Here is a 16,755-nt window from a genome sequence, read left to right as displayed (position 1 = left end):
CCTTGAACAGCACCCCTAATTTGCTCCCTGGGCACCTGATATGGCAGCATACCATTCCTAGTCTGCAGTGTGGGGTGTTCCCGCATGTTCAGATCAGGGTCAGTTTCAGAGTAGGTTGTATATCCACATATAAAATATTTTCCAAAAAATAAAGATTATTATTCAAAATCTGAATTGGCAGCTTTCAACAGCTTTTCTCAATTGCTTTGGCGGAATTCTCAATAAAATGTTTGTAACAAAATATGCAAACCCCCAAACTTCAGGGCATCTGCTCATAACACCGTTTTCCTCTTTTTAAGAAAATTGCCAGATTGACAGAACTGAATCTATTGTGCAGGTGAAAATTAAGTCCAGTGCTAAAATGTGAAAAGCACAAATGAATATTATTATAGTAACATGATTTTTGCACAGTTAATGTTTGTGATTTCATGTAAATAAAAATGCAGTTAAAGCTTACGTGAAAATAGGAGCGTGGAATGTATAATGTAACACCTGCTATTGTTGAAATCTGCATTTGAATCTGAAAAAACTATGACCGGACTGAGATCTGGATGGAAAGAACATTTCCAGCAGTTACTTTCATTCTCACAAATGTTACTAAAGATACTTTTCATTTAGACCTCTTATATGAGACAGTAACTTTATTTCAAGCAACTTTTTATGGCTTTTTTTGTTTTGTTTTGTTTTGTTTTTGTTTTTTTTTAGATTTTTTTTTTTAAGCACTTTGAAGAACAATTACAAGCAGTTTGAAGAATCATATTTGCAGATAAATCATGTTTAATTTGTGTCACTGCAAATTTTTTTGGCCTTGAGTCTATACATAGCTTTATCTTCCCTGCTTTCTGTTTTTAATATATTTTTGTGCACATTTGTGTTTTTTTATACTTACACCAGGTATGATGGGCGGAGTCAGAGTTCCTTTCTTCAGACCCTCCCAGTTAAAACCTTCACACCACCTGAAGTCAGAAAAGGAAAGACTAGTGTCATGGCATTTGGTTTTCACATTCATACTTAAAACACATCTTTTACATCTGAAATCTCTGGAAAATCTTGCTGTGGATGTTACAGTATGTCAACTTTAACATACTATAATTTTAGATGGAAATCTGCTGACTTTAGCTGCTACAGCCCCCTCAACAGGGTAAATAAAATAATTTAATAAAACAGAAATGAGGACATAAGCTATTTAATCAAGATGATTATTGTTATAAAAAGCAAAAAAATATATGTGTGAACAGCTTAACTTTATTTCATTTTGATTCATTTTAATTTTTTTTTTCTTTCATTCTTTTGTGCCTCCATGTGTTTCATATGACTATTGTTTTGGGTGGATTTATGTATTATCCAAGTTTGTCAGTTTTACACCAGCAGATGACAGCACAACACAAGTCAGATTGAATACACTATCAGATGATTTTGTCAGTTTTAACTCTATAATACTTGTGTGTCCACATTTTCACAAAATTAACCCATAAAGACCCAAACAGCCCCCGTGACCAAAACCATCCACCGATCTAAACTGTTTAATACCTGTTAATCCATTAATCCTATCAACACATGTAAATAATTGTTGTAAAATGCAGTTTGTCATCTTTTCATGGTCATCCGATATGACCCATTTGGATTACACTTTAACAGACAGAAACGACAGAATCAGCTTCTCATTTACTCACTTATGCTTCTGGATGTCTTTGACTCCATTTTTCAGGTTTCCAAGTCTTTCTGATGGATTATCTCTGTGGAAACAAACAATCAGCGTTTAGATATTTACTCTGTGCTTTTAAATAGTGTGTTCTGACCTGCATGGAGTTACTAGCACCCCCTACCTGCAGAGCTTCTTGATGAGGCTGGCTGCGTTTTTGGTGATCTTCTTTGGGAACTTGATCATGTCGATGCCTCTCAGGATGACGTTGTAGGTTTTCATCGGGTCAGGACCTGAAAACGGAGGGCTGTAGAGAAACAGAGATGCTGTAAGATGATGATGATGATGATGACAGTAAACGGTGGGATTGTTCTGAACTCTGCCGACTCTCCTCACCTGCCGGTCAGCAGCTTGTACATCAGGATGCCCAGAGACCAATAGTCTGCAGAGACGTCGTGACCCTTGTTCAGAATGATCTCTGGAGCGACGTACTCCGGCATCCCACAGAACGTCCACGTCTTCTTGCAAAAACTGATCTTCTTAGCAAAACTAAAGTCCACCTAGAAGAGACAATTGGATACATCAGTATTCTCAGATTAGATCTATATTCTTTGTCGGATAATATTAACTTCTGTTGGTCTTTTATCAGGTTACACACACACACACACCAAAACTTTAGGTAAAGCATTTAGGAAATTATCTGTATTATCTGTATCCCATTTGTTCAGTTAGTCAGAATGAATGCAAACAAAGCTAACATCATTCTGTGTGTGTAGCTAAAGTCTCATTCATAAAAAAAGGTGGAGGAGGTGTAAGTATGTGCTTTTCCTCACTCCTCCTTAGGCAGTTTAACCCTTGACCAGCCAATAGATTGACCATTTTTCTGCACATGCAGTTATGATCAGGATCAGATCTTTTGTCTAGAGCTTGTTATATTATGTAAACACAAACTGAATGATCTGGTAAAGGTCCAGTGTGTTGGATTTTTAGGAAAAATACAGGATGATCTAATCACTGAAATGGAATATACAGTAATATTCATAACATTATATTCATTCATGAATAATCAGCTGAAAATAGAGTGCTGCACCATTATTAGCCCTGTTGGTGTTGTTACTCTATCACTATATTGCAATTATTTGAATAATCACCGTTGCATAATCATGAAAATTGTCTCCATTCTCATGTATAAAAACAGTTAGCAAAACCTGACAGAAGTAGTATATTTTCCTAACTATTTCTGCTTTATTTTGTTTATCATCGTGTTACATATTATTCTATTTCTACTGAAAAATGCTGCTCTGGTAAATTCTGTGTGCAGTATTTTATATGTGAAGTGTCCCTGTCTTTGTAAAGTGAATACAGATGTTTTTACCAAAGTGCAATCGAACCCACAGAGAAAAACGACACAGAGCAAGCAACATTTACAGTTACTACATAGTGATAAAACCAACAGGGTTGAATTCTTCACAATTTTGCATTTGCAATCATGTCCAGGCATTAAAGTTTTATGTGTAATAACAACAATAGGATATTTGCAATATAATCATGTACAAATCTTAATCAATTAATGCTTGGTGGCTTGCCTTGGTCCCCCAGCTTTTGTCTGTTTATGTGCACTATTTGTTTTTCTTTTTGAATGTCTTAGTTCAGTTATAGTAGTACATTATCTGTAAGTTTTTTGTTTGTTTTTTCCTCTTTTCCTTCGTTTTTGTTTTTTTTTTAACCTGCCAATGGGACCCAAAATTACCCATATGGTTATAATCTCTCATATTTACAAGTAAATGTTCATTAATACGAACTGTCCCATTTTAAAAATCAATCAATAAATCAATTATAATGTAGGTTTTTTTGACTATTTCTATTCAGTAACATAGTGCCCTTGCCCTCACACCCTTTTCTTCATAAACTACTGTAATTCATGTTTAAGTTAAATACCAAATACATGAAAGTAATAGTTTGGGTCTAAGGGGGTAAAAGGGCACCGTTTCACCCTCATCACTGCTTATTGTGTCCTGTGTGAAAGATGAAGTTCTCAGTAAAGGAAACTAAAATAGTTAATAACCTTAACACAATGTCACCTTAAATTGTATGTAAGATGTAAGGTACGCTTTTGTATAAGAAGTTATCAGCACAATCTGTTTGTCTTCTAATTTTCTAATTTATTTATTTATTTGTTTTTACTTATTCATCCCCACCCTTAAACTGACCAGGATTAGGTCATTTTCCTCCCATGCCTGTTTAAGAATAATGCCAATTTTTATTGTTTGTGGGATATACATATATATTTAACCTTTTCATGCATGAATTATGACAACCTTAATCAAGATTTTTTTTTTTTACGGAGTGTTTTTATTCCTCTTAAATGTGGCATTAATTGTACAGCTTTTTTAATGTTTTTAATCTATTCTTGTATTTTATTCTTTTATTTAGGTTTTATCTATTCTTCTGTATTTTTATCTATCTATCTATCTATCTATCTATCTATCTATCTATCTATCTATCTATGTATCTATCTATCTATCTATCTATCTATCTATCTATCTATCTATCTATCTATCTATCTATCTATCTATCTATCTATTTATTTATTTTTTATTTTATTATTATTGTTTTTCAGTTTTATTCTTTACAGTTGTTCTATGTCTTTTAATCTAGTCTTATATTTTAGTTTGTTATTTTGGTTTTTATTTATTTTTTCTGTACAGCACTTTGGTCCACTGTGGCTGTTTTAAAGTGCTTTATAAATAAAGTTGGATTGGACTGGATTTAAAAAACAATGTGATTGATTGATTTTTTTTTTTTTTAATGATCCTATTTTTCATGGAGTTGCAAAAAAGCCCACTCAGCTGGACACCATGCATTTAATTTCTGAAGCAAAGAAACATGTATTTACTAGTATACTGTGTGAAAACTATGAAATAAAAACATTTTTCATGCTGCTAATCTGAAGTTTTGTCATATTTTAACATACTCTAATACTAGTCATTACTCACTTCATGGAGATAATATGACAAAACAAAACAAAACAAAACCTTTTTGGTGTTAAATTCAATCTAATAAAAATAATAAGCAATTACTTTACACTCAAACATGTTACTGTAGATCAATTTTATCTAGAATAGCAAAGTTACAGTAATGGTATCAGTTGCAGTGTATGGGATGATGCATGAGTACCCAATGTGTTGGCTGATATGGAACTAAAACAACAAAATCCATGAATATACAAGAGAACAGCTGGAGAATAACTGTCCACTGTAAAGAGCACTATGCATGAAAGGGTTAATACGATCATCTCCATATCTGTGATTTTGGTAGAATGATTTGAATCAGTATATAAAAATAATCCAAACACTGTTCTATTAGTATAAAATCTACCAAAATTTGTTTTGTGTTAATTATTTCAGGAGTTCAGTTTTAGTTCACATGGAGAATGTTTGTGAAAGAGAAAAACAACGTTAAACTGTCTTTGTATTTGAGGTAAAACAGTATTTTGTGCACAGTTATCTACATGTACACTAAATCTGACTGTTCGTCGTCTAAATTATTCTATTTAATCCTAAAAATAACATTACATTTTATCTGAAATTACGGAGTTTTATTCAAAAATGACACTCACCATGTGGTGTAGCAGCGTCCCTGTGCTGACACCTGGTGGTCAGGATGAACAACTACAAGCTTTTTTTTTTTCTCCTATCCATGAATTTTTGTTTTTGATAAACCTTGAGATTTTTCTCACATAAAAGAGCAGATATGTTTTAGAAAAGCTAAAATTTTCTTATTATTTATATGCTGAATGACTAAAAGTAACATCAGTTTCTTCATCATCACAGTAAGCAAAATGTCTAAAAATAAATATATGAAATAAAAATGTTCAGCTTTAAAATCTCAGTAGCTGGATATGTAATTTCACTGCAAGAGTAATAAAGCAAGGCTACGAACGTTTGCTTTTATTCAGGAAGGAGATGATTTTAATGAAATCATTCTCTTTGATCTCAAAATTAAACTTAACTCCCCAATTGTCACCAGTTTTCATAAATCTCTGTCTAGAGCTATTTAACCATCTGTCACTGACCGAAATAAATAAAAATAATAATCAAATCAGTCTTATCCTGTGCAATTTATCTACTGGGTAAAATATTTTGGATTCAGTGACACTGAGCAGAGTGCAATATCCACAATGCAAAAAAGTTAGATTGTCATTTATTTTCATATACTAGTTTAAGTGTGTATGTTTGAGATGGAAAAATACACATGAATCTTTTTCCTCATTGACACAAATGATTTTGTTTCTACTGTATCAATTTTCCTGATTTTTACTTATCATTCAGGAGGAAAATTTTATTTGCAGCCTTACCAGACATAAAAATTGTAAAATATTAGCCTAAAGTAAACAAATAACCACAAGTAAACCCTTTAAAAGGTGATCTTATTTACGTTTTATTTATCTCCAGGGGTGACAAGTGATTCATGTAAAGAATCTCACATCTGTCACAGCTGAAGGAACACAGTTAGTTTTATAAAACTAACCAAAACAAAATGCTATAACAGGGCTAATGGTTCGAGTCCTTTGACATTCCTTTCACGTATCCTCTGTGAATGACTCATCGTGGTTCTGATCCTTCTGCTCCATCTGCTTCTGTGTTCACATGAACTTTTCATTGGGCCGGCTTTATTTCCATTCTTCACTGTCATCTGTGTCAGAAGAATCTTCAGTCTTAATATCAGTGAGGGGGGGTAAATCTAATTCTGGATCGAGCTGTGGGATGGTTAACTCCATCTCCTCTTCCTTTATAATGTGGGGGGGCTTTACATCCTCCTGGTGTGGACTGGAGCTCTCCTCTTCCTTTATAATGTGGGGGGGCTTTACATCCTCCTGGTGTGGACTGGAGCTCTCCTCTTCCTTTATAATGTTGGGGGGCTTTAGGTCCCCCTGGCGTGGACTAGGGCTCTCCTCTTTCTTTATAGTTTCAACATTTTCTTTATCCGTAGGCAGGAGCTGGGGATCTGCTAAACAGAGTCAAATGCACATAACATTAGGACCCCAGACCCCTACACATGGGTCTAAATCTTCTACAAACTTCCACAAATCCAGCCAGCACCGAAGATCCCTGAAAACCAAGGATAAACCCTAAACTTATTTTAATGATTTTCTCTTTTTTCAACTGATGCTAAATTTCATACATTCCCCACACAACAACTTTCCTTAGGTGAACCATCCAAATATAATCATAAGCACCAAATTATATTTACTGACAAATTTCAGCATTTTTTAAATCTGCCAGAGAGGATAATGTCATCTGTGATTAGTTAACCAGTGGATACAAAATACTAACTACTAATAGTAATATTACAAAATAGTGGTATATCTGATGTGATGGAACATATTTTTTCCTTTACTGAGTAGAAATATTACTTGTGCTGAAAGGAACCTTTCAAACTTACATGTAGGGTAACAGCTTGTTTACAATTAGGAACGTGCAGTGGAATTATCTTGTGAAAATGAATAATCTAGCCAATTTAAGTCAATTTGTTGTAATGTGAATGCTACTGCATTCCCTTCACTCAAACCAAAATAACAACAAAAGAGAAAACTTAACTGACAAAGGAGTGGGTGAATCACAAGTATAACTTCACATGTGCAGTACTCAGGCAGAATCAGTGCCATAAACATTAGTTCAGTGTATTTATTGGGCATAAATCTCATTCTAGCCTGGCACCACATAAAATTGGTGGAGGAAAAAAACAGAAGGCACTTCACTGGGTAAAGAAAAAAAAAATCACAAAATGTATATGTAAAGTATACAAATGAATCAGGTGGTCATAGAGGACAGGGCTAGCACCTGCTAAAAGAATGTAAGCCATGATTTGTGGATTTGCTTAAACTGGCATTTGTAGATCAAAGAGTAACACAGAGAAACAAAGACTGCACCTGCAACCTCACAGTCTCAGGTTTTAAAACTGTGATTTGACATTCTGCAAGTTTTCTTGTTGGCCAACAAGCTACAGAAGTAACTTGAGCAACCGGCTGTTATTAATAGTGATGTGCACGATTAAGTTTGTAAGCACAGTCGACATATTAAAAAAACAAAAACCAACCCAAAAAACAAGAATCTCAAAAAAGACTCAATGTTCTGAAATAAAGTGGGGCCAGTGAACTGTTCTAATCTGGGTGATCGTTCAGACTGTGCCAGTCATACTTCTTCACAACAAATATACAAACATGACAACCTGATTAATCCTGGTACTGACTGTCCTACTGTACAATAATTAAGATATTAACATTTAGAAAAACATTAAAAAAAAAAAAACAAAAAAAAAAACAAAAACATACTTAGGAAAAGTTGCTGACACAAAGTAGTACGTGCCTTGATGGACAGACCTTTTCTCCTCATAAATCTTAAACACCACGATGGCCCACCCCGAAAATCCTCAATCTTCATTTCGGTGGCGATTGCTTTGGCTTTTAACCTGATCTGCTCGGTGGAAACACCTCGGCCGCCTGCTCTGTGTGTGTTGACCCAGTCTTCAAGAAAGTTTTCAAGTTCGGGCCATCTGCTTTTATGACCTCTGAAAGCTTTCTTCGGCATTTTGCATTGGGTCAGTTCTTCATGCTGTCGCCTCCAACGTCTCACCATGGATTCATTGATGCCAAGCTGACGTGAAGCAGCTCTATTTCCTTCGTCAACAGCCAGATTGATTGCCTTTAACTTGAAAGCTGCATCATATGCATTCCTTCGTCTTTTTTCCATTCTTGAGGGCACAAATGACGGAAAATTTTGTAGTTTAATGCTCCTTTTCCACTGCACCTTTCCAGCACTACTGGACTCGACTGGGCTCTACTCCCTTATTGAGCTTTTCCACTAGGGATTGTACATGGTAATCGTACAACTGGCCAAATGTTATGGTAATTTCTCTAAGTAGGGTACTTGGAGCTGCCATCAGTAACAATAGGGAATCATTCATGTTATCCATACCTGGTAACAATAGACAGATTCTTCCCTGGGGTGTGGCAGGCAATAAGGTAAAATCGTCGTATAAACCGCGTCGGAGTATAAGGCGCAGTGTTTAAAGCGTGGGAAAAAAGTAATAATAATAATAATAATAATAATAATAATAATAATAATAATAATAATAACAATAAACTTTATTTGTATGGCACCTTTCATACATAAATTGTAGCCCAAAGTGCTTCACATTGATTGAAAAAATACAATATTAAAATACATTAAGATTTGATTATACATCAAGAAATAAAATGAAATTTGAGAGAAATACAATAAAATAAAAATAAATATAAAACAGCGCACATTAAAATATTTGATTATGCATAGAATTTTTGAAGTGCAAGAAATAAGATGAAATTTGAGAGAAATACAATATAATAAAAATAAAAGCAGCGCACATTAAAATATTTGATTATGCATGATTTTTGAAGTGCAAGAAATAAGATGAAATTTGAAATACAATAAAATAAAAATAAAAACAGAAATACAATAAAATAAAATAAAAATAAAAACCGCACATTCCTGGTTCCTGAATTGTGACCCCATTTTTATCTCCTTTCAAAGGCTAATGAGAATAAAAATGTTTTTAATTAGGTTTTAAATATATTCAGTGAACTGGCTTCTCTAATGTCTTTTGGAATTGTATTCCATAACCTTGGTGCATAGTTAGTAAAGGCTGCGTCCCCCATTTTCTTTGTAATATTTCTGGGAGTCGCTAGTAACCCTGCGTTTGATGACCTCAGTGTTCTAGTCTGTATATAATTGATCAGTGAGTTTGCAATGTAACTTGGTCCGGTTCCATTTAGAGCTTTATACGTGAGGAGTAGTATCTTAAAATCAATTCTGTAGGTTACCGGTAGCCAGTGTAGGGAAACCAACACTGGAGCAATGTGCTCTCTCTTCTTGGTTTTGGTTAATAACCTAGCCGCAGAGTTCTGAATCAGTAGCGGCTTATAGTCCAGAATTTATGGTATATGGAGCATGAAGGATAAAAAAAGTATTGTCTCAAAGATCAGTCGTGGTTTCTTGGAATTAAGAGAGAGTAATTTGAATTTCAGAGATTTTCATATGTGTGAGTGGATTAAAGTGAGGACAAATGTGAAGTCTAGATGAGCTGGGATTGTGGGTGTGAAATTATGGAATGGACCTTATGATGCACTTAATTTATCCACTCCTTTGGCGAAGTTAAAAAAAAAAAGAAAAAAGAGTATTTTAAGTTTAAATTATTCAGAAATATTGAATTGAGATGGTAGATGTGTTTTTGTAGTTGATTTTTTTTATTTGTTATTATCGTGGTGTGAATGCTCGATGCTGTACACATTTAAGTTGATGTAAGCAGTGTATTAGTTGAAAGGGATAGGCAAAAAATAAGCTTTTGTTTGTAGCCTATTCCTTTTTTGAGGCTCCGTTGTGAACGTGGAAACACCATCATCTTCTACAACATTGATTCACCAGTAAAACCCATGGAGTTGGATCAATGACAGTGGATGGACACACTGGGTTTATGTTCAGTTAATAACAGATTGGACTGATCAAGACACTGTTTATTCAGTTTGATCTGTTTCTGATAGAAGAACCATCAACTTTAATCTGAGCTTTAATGAACATCTACATGATCAGTGAATTAAATATAGGAAAATATCTGATATATACTGATAAAATACAAACTACAGAAGATAATATTATAACAAATGGAGATAAATCACTTAAGAAAGGTTAGATATAGAGAAAATTCATTTGTGAACTGACAAAGTAGTGCTGGAACTTTATGGGTTCATGAACACTGTTGTGTTTGTGATGCTCGTTGTTTGGTTTAATATTCTTCATCTGATCACTTCAGATGGTCCATGCTGACTGTCTCATCAGTGTTGTGTCTCAGTGGTCTGGTTCTGGTTCAGTCCATGACTCCTGAGTCTATCGGACCTCTGGAATCTGTCAGCGCCGATCACAAGGTGAGCCACACAGCCTCTATTAACAACCACGTTTTACATCATATCTGTGTCACTGTGTTTATGAGGTTGTGATGCTGAGGTTTTGTGTTGACAGGTGAATTGTCTGGTGTGTTTCTGGGGAACAGGGGGTCTACCTGGGGACAGGGGGTCCACCTACCATCCTTTTCTCCTGACACCATCCACAGACCCCCAGGAACCACAGCAGGCCTACAGTCATGCCCATGCCAGGACAAGGACCAGGATCCAAATGACCTTTGACCTCCTGAAGGAACGCTTTCACTGTCTTCACCCCCTAAGGGTCAGCCCTTTGAGGTCATGTGACATCACTGTGGCCTGTTCTGTCCTCCACAATGTGGCCTGAGGAAGGAGAGGGAGGGAGGGAGCCCCCCCTCAAAAAAGTGCATCACACATGGACTGGGAAAATCCTGTCATCTTCCCTGATGACCGCAGTGGGCAGCTGGCCAAGGACCAATATGTGTTCCAATTATTTTAGTTCACGTGCATGATTTAAGGTAAATATGTCCTGCTGGGGTAGAGGAATTTGTGGGTTTTTTTTTTTTTTTTTTGTTATTCAATTTAAATTGATTTGGCCTGTTTTGATGTTTATGTTACACACTGTGTATATACTGTGTGTATACTGTATTTATACTGTGTGTTTACTGTGTGTACTGTGTTGCAGGGAGGCTACTGCATCCATTCGTTTGTCTGTTCATTTGTTACGTATGGATTTGTCTTGCATTTCTTTCAGTGTACAGACATGTGTATTTCTTTCAGTGTACAGACGTGTGGGCTGTATTCTACCTTTAAATGTGTATTTATTCTTCTGTTCTATCATATGCTTTGGTTCTGTTCTTTCTATCTTGTACAGTCTCTCTGTGTGACTTCAGTTTTAAAGGAGCTGATAGTTTTACTTGCTTTGATTGATCCTTATTCAATAAAGGAACATCATGTTATTCTTTGTGCATTTATATTTATATGACATACGTAGTCTATGGGAAACTGTGAGTTACCTAAGTATAAATAATACAGAGACTGAAAGGGTCAATGTAATCAAATTCCTTGGAATAACTATACAAAAGAAGTGAAGATGTTGCAGTGCATGGAGGTGTGGGTGAATACTGACAGAACTAATACAAATCTAATCAACATTATTCAGAAAAGGCCAATACCACTGATCAATAAAGTGTCCTATAGGGAACACACTCATCAGTTTATGATCAAACTAAAAGTTTTAAAGTTCGGTAACTTGGTCTACTTTAAAACAAAACAATTCATGTTGAAAATTTAAAAAATCGGTTGCCTGTTCATATTAAGAGCTTGATTAAAATATGGGAAATTATTTCTAATTTCAGAGGAAGTCATGTGTTCAATAAACCTTCTGTTAGAACAAATATGAAGACATTTAGTCTGTGTGTTGGAGAAAATGTTAGGAACAAGTTCAATCCTGAGTTCAAAGACTGTACAACACTATTTATGTTTAAAACTATGTTTAAATGTCATGAAAATATATGAATAATGTGAATGTTCATTTTTCCACTCAAACTATTGAATTGTTTAGTTTTTTGTCGTTTCTATTGTTACTAAACTAAAGGCATTGGTATCTATTTTATTTCATTTTGTTTGGTGATATAAATGGGGGGTCAGCAGAATGATCTTAGGCTTCAGCCTATTCCTTTACAGACTCTTTAGTTTTTAAAAAATTGCATAAATCTGCATAAATGTCTAATGTTTGAAATGTCTGAATAAACACAATTGAACTGATCTAATGATTGCAAAATCATCTAAAATCATCATTAATGTAAAATTATTGAAATTAATAATCACAAATGTTTAAATACTGACAGTGGGTCTAGTTACTGTGATTCCATTGTTTAATGGGCAGTGGAAGAACTATTGGTTTCCATTTGTGGTGACTGTTGACTGAGATGAGGGATGAGATAAAATAAATCCTGGAACTTAAAAAAGTAGAAATGTTTGTGTCTCTTCAGTGTCATCCACGCTTCATTGTTCTGTCTTTGGATTTGAAGCTCAGCAAAGCTCCAGGAAAATGCAGTAACTGAAGGCATCGTGGTGACCTTAACTTCATCTGTTCAGTCTTTTTTCTTTTTTCCCCACAGACGAAACCATCAAACAGTGAAGTCCCGACCTCATATATATATAAATATTAGCCTGAAGTAAACAAATAACCACAAGTAAACCCTTTAAAAGGTGATCTTATTTACGTTTTATTTATCTCCAGAGGTGACAAGGGATTTATGTAAAGAATGTCACATCTGTCACAGCTGAAGGAACACAGGTAGTTTTATAAAACTAACCAAAACAAAATGCTATAACAGGGCTGATGGTTCGAGTCCTTCGACATTCCTTTCATGTATCCTCTGTGATGGCGGTTCTGATCCTTCTGCTCCTGTGTTCACAGGACCGGCTTTATTTCCAATCTTCACTGTCACCTGTGTCAGAAGAATCTTCAGTCTTAATATCAGTGAGGGGGGGTAGATCTAATTCCGGATCAAGCCGTGGGATGGTTAACTCCATCTCCTCTTTCTTCATAATGTGGGGGGGCTTTACATCCTCCTGGTGTGGACTGGAGCTCTCCTCTTCCTTTATAATGTGGGGGGGCATTAGATCCTCCTGGTGTGGACTGGAGCTCTCCTCTTCGTTTATAATGTGGGGGGGCTTTAGGTCCCCCTGGCGTGGACTAGGGCTCTCCTCTTTCTTTATAGTTTCAACATTTTCTTTATCCGTAGGCAGGAGCTGGAGATCTGCTAAACAGAGTCAAATGCACATAACATTAGGACCCCAGACCCCTACACATGGGCCTAAATCTTCGACAAACTTCCACAAATCCAGCCAGCACCGAAGATCCCTGAAAACCAAGGATAAACCCTAAACTTATTTGAATGATTTTCTCTTTTTTCAATTGATGCTAAATTTCATACATTCCCCACACAACAGCTTTCCTTAGGTGAACCATCCAAATATAATCATAAGCACCAAATTATATTTACTGACAAATTTCAGCATTTTTTAAATCTGCCAGAGAGGATAATGTCATCTGTGATTAGTTAACCAGTAGATACAAAATACTAACTACTAATAGTAATATTACAAAATAGTGGTATATCTGATGTGATGGAACATATTTTTTCCTTTACTGAGTAGAAATATTACTTGTGCTGAAAGGAACCTTTCAAACTTACATGTAGGGTAACAGCTTGTTTACAATTAGGGACGTGCATTTGAATTACCTTGTGAAAATGAATAATCTTGCCAATTTAAGTCAATTTGTTGTAATGTGAATGCTACTGCATTCCCTTCACTCAAACCAAAATAACAACAAAAGAGAAAACTTAACTGACAAAGGAGTGGGTGAATCACAAGTATAACTTCACATGTGCAGTACTCAGGCAGAATCAGTGCCATAAACATTATTTTCAGTGTATTTATTAGGTATAAATCTCATTCTAGCCTGGCACCACATAAAATTGGTGGAGGAAAAAACACAGAAGGCACTTCACTAGGTAAAGAAAAAAAAAAAAAAAAAAAAAATCACAAAATGTATATGTAAAGTATACAAGTGAATCAGGTGGTCATAGAGGACAGGGCTAGCACCTGCTAAAAGAGTGTAAGCCATGATTTGTGGATTTGCTTAAACTGGCATTTGTAGATCAAAAAGTAGCACAGAGAAACAAAGACTGCACCTGCAACCTCACAGTCTCAGGTTTTAAAACTGTGATTTGACATTCTGCAAGTCTTCTTGTTGGCCAACAAGCTACAAGGATCTCAAAAAAGAAAACTCAATGTTCTGAAATAAAGTAGAGCCAGTGGACCGTTATAATCTGGGTGATCGTTCAGACTGTGCCACACATAATCATGGCCAGATACTTCTTCACAACAAATATATATACATGACAACCTGATTAATCCTGGTACTGACTGTCCTACTGTACAATAATTAAGATATTAACATTCAGAAAAACATTAAAAAAAAACCATACTAAGGAAAAGTTGCTGACACAAAGTAGTGCGTGCCGTGATGGACAGACCTTTTCTCCTCATAAAACTGCTGCCAGCAAAGGGAAAGGGGTTTGGCTGCATCATCATATGATGCAGCACATCAGTAATTGTCTTTGTGATGGTGGCTATATTGTCTGTGATCCTGTCCAGCCTTTCGCTGGTCCTCCTCTCTGACTCCTCCAGCAGGTCCACCATTCGCTTCTTCAGGATGAGATCCTCCTGCACAGCTGGGTCTCCATGAAGCTTGTGCTTCAGCCGATTCCTTCTGTTGTTAAGAAGCCTTGTCTGATAAAAGAAGCACAGTGAAAGTGTATGAATATAAAACGAAGCACAAAGTTTGAGTACAACGTCGACCATTGTATACAATAAACCACTTTGAACAAAGGGCATCATGCACCCCTGTGTATGAGCACCCCCTCCCCCACACATGCACAGAACAACACAAAACAACAACAGTTGTGTTTGTCCACGTTTGTTGAATGTATTTAAAAAGTTATAGTACCTTCTTACATAAGTTAGCAAAAGTAAACATAGCATTACTCTAAAGTTTAACAGCAGTACTTGAACTTACTTGGAGCATGTCGCGTCGACCAACAACCTCTGGTGGGAGCTGGAAGCTCACGTTCTCATCGTCAGGACTCGGCACCGGATCCAACACCGGAGGCATTTGTGCAGCTGGAGTCGAACATCTGCTGGAGGTGGAGGGGCCCTCGGAGCTGGACAGCATGTCCTCAGACTCGATACCAGCCTCCAAGGCGTTTGTAGCAGGCGACCCACCCCAAATTTGTTCACATTTGTCAAAAAATATGTAGACAACACGTCCGTGGCCACTTCGCCGTCCGGTGTCCACGGCCTTACGGTACTTCGCCCGAATGGCCTTTAATTTCGAAGTTACCTGACTTTTTGTTATGCCGTATTTATGATGAGGGAAGTCCTTCCCTCCTGCAGTGGTGCTCGCCGGGTATTGCTGCACAAAGTCCCCCAAAATGTCGGCGTACTTCGACTGGCAAGATTCCCAGTCAACATTCTCCTGCCATTTGGTTGTTTTGTAGTTCAGGGCCACATCCAGCAACAACCCAACTTCGTCGTCTGTCCAGACAAAGAAGTCCTGCGTCTTTGTACGACCACTCGCCATTGTTGTTTGTAAATAGTGTTGCCCGCCTCTTCTTCTTCTTCTTCTCCTGATTTAAAGGCTGTCTAAACCGGAAATCGTTTGTGCGCAGGCGCATGTTTTACCGCCACTGTTTCACTACAGCTCTACATCGCCAGCTACTGGTCTGGCATGGCCACTACAGCGTATTCAGCCGTCCTCGCGGACTCATGTTAACGCAGAACGTTATCATAGCGGCTTCGTCTTAACGCGGAATGATTTTATAACGGAATATACGGAATTATAAAGGAGAAATCTTTGCGGAATTAGATCCTAGTGTTGCCGTGTAAACGTACCCTGAAACACCACGATGGCCCACCCCGAAAATCCTCAGTCTTCATTTCGGTGGCGATTGCTTTGGCTTTTAGCCTGATCTGCTCGGTGGAAACACCTCGGCCGCCTGCCCAAATCTGTGTTCTCTCACCCATACTTCATAATCCTTTCATTTAGTTACTTATTTATGTTTTTTAATCATCAAGTTTAATGTACAAAACATTCCTGGCATAAATTATTTTACAAATCAGAACAGGAAAAGGTGCAGAGGGCATAGAATTTAATAATCCTTTTAATGTTAACTCCTGCACCCCTATTTCCCCCAGTGTTTTCCTCATCATTTTTCTGTGTGTCTCATACCTCCTACAGTTCAAAATCACATGCTCCACAGATTCCTCCTCCTGATACCCCTCACATACACCTGTCTGGTGTTTTCCAACCAGCTTCATTTTTTTATTCATTGCACAGTGCAATAACCTTAATCTAGTCATTACTTGTGGCTAATTGTGTTGTGTTGGGGCTTTTGTATTATTATTATTATTATTATTAATAATAAAGGATTAGATTTATATAGCACTTTTCTATGAATGCATACTCAAAGCACCTACAGAGGATCCATTATTCATTCGCTCACACACTCTCCCTCTGGTGGTGATAAACTACATCTGTAGCCACAGCTGCCCTGGGGCAGACTGACGGAGGTGTGGCTGCCAA

At 36.6% G+C, this 16,755-nt stretch overlaps 2 protein-coding genes across 2 annotated transcripts; both read right to left on the bottom strand.

The window, feature by feature from the left end:
* Positions 1-826: 826 nt before the first annotated feature.
* Positions 827-3,641, bottom strand: LOC115410473 (cGMP-dependent protein kinase 1-like). Its single transcript, XM_030122129.1, has 5 exons — positions 3,636-3,641; positions 2,039-2,202; positions 1,827-1,949; positions 1,674-1,736; positions 827-956 (listed from the first exon to the last, which is right to left on the bottom strand). Exons 1-5 carry the CDS (start codon positions 3,639-3,641, stop codon positions 827-829), a joined length of 486 nt encoding a protein of 161 aa, XP_029977989.1.
* A 2,550-nt stretch (positions 3,642-6,191) lies between these two features.
* LOC115410605 (uncharacterized) lies at positions 6,192-15,768 on the bottom strand. Its single transcript, XM_030122325.1, has 4 exons — positions 15,190-15,768; positions 14,648-14,903; positions 13,311-13,366; positions 6,192-6,539 (listed from the first exon to the last, which is right to left on the bottom strand). The coding sequence occupies exons 1-4, from the start codon at positions 15,751-15,753 to the stop codon at positions 6,315-6,317; spliced, it is 1,101 nt and encodes a 366-aa protein (XP_029978185.1). The 5' UTR covers positions 15,754-15,768; the 3' UTR covers positions 6,192-6,314.
* Between the last annotated feature and the right edge of the window lie 987 nt (positions 15,769-16,755).

This window comes from Sphaeramia orbicularis, chromosome 19 (genome assembly GCF_902148855.1).
Source record: "Sphaeramia orbicularis chromosome 19, fSphaOr1.1, whole genome shotgun sequence".
Taxonomy (NCBI): domain Eukaryota; kingdom Metazoa; phylum Chordata; class Actinopteri; order Kurtiformes; family Apogonidae; genus Sphaeramia; species Sphaeramia orbicularis.
The sequence above is the reverse complement of the archived record's forward strand: the minus strand, read 5'-3'. Positions and strand labels throughout refer to the sequence as shown.

Excerpts from the sequence above, each read along its gene's own strand:
- LOC115410473 (XM_030122129.1), bottom strand. Across the intron at positions 1,950-2,038 it reads TACAAGCTGCTGACCGGCAG|CCCTCCGTTTTCAGGTCCTG; the intron begins GTGAGGAGAGTC and ends GTTTCTCTACAG. Across the intron at positions 957-1,673 it reads AAAGACATCCAGAAGCATAA|GTGGTGTGAAGGTTTTAACT; the intron begins GTGAGTAAATGA and ends TTCTGACTTCAG.
- LOC115410605 (XM_030122325.1), bottom strand. The coding sequence starts at position 15,753 with ATGGCGAGTGGTCGTACAAAGACGCAGGACTTCTTTGTCTGGACAGAC. Across the intron at positions 13,367-14,647 it reads CAGTTTTATGAGGAGAAAAG|CAGATCTCCAGCTCCTGCCT; the intron begins GTCTGTCCATCA and ends GACTCTGTTTAG. Across the intron at positions 6,540-13,310 it reads TTGAAACTATAAAGAAAGAG|GAGAGCTCCAGTCCACACCA; the intron begins GAGAGCCCTAGT and ends ATAAAGGAAGAG.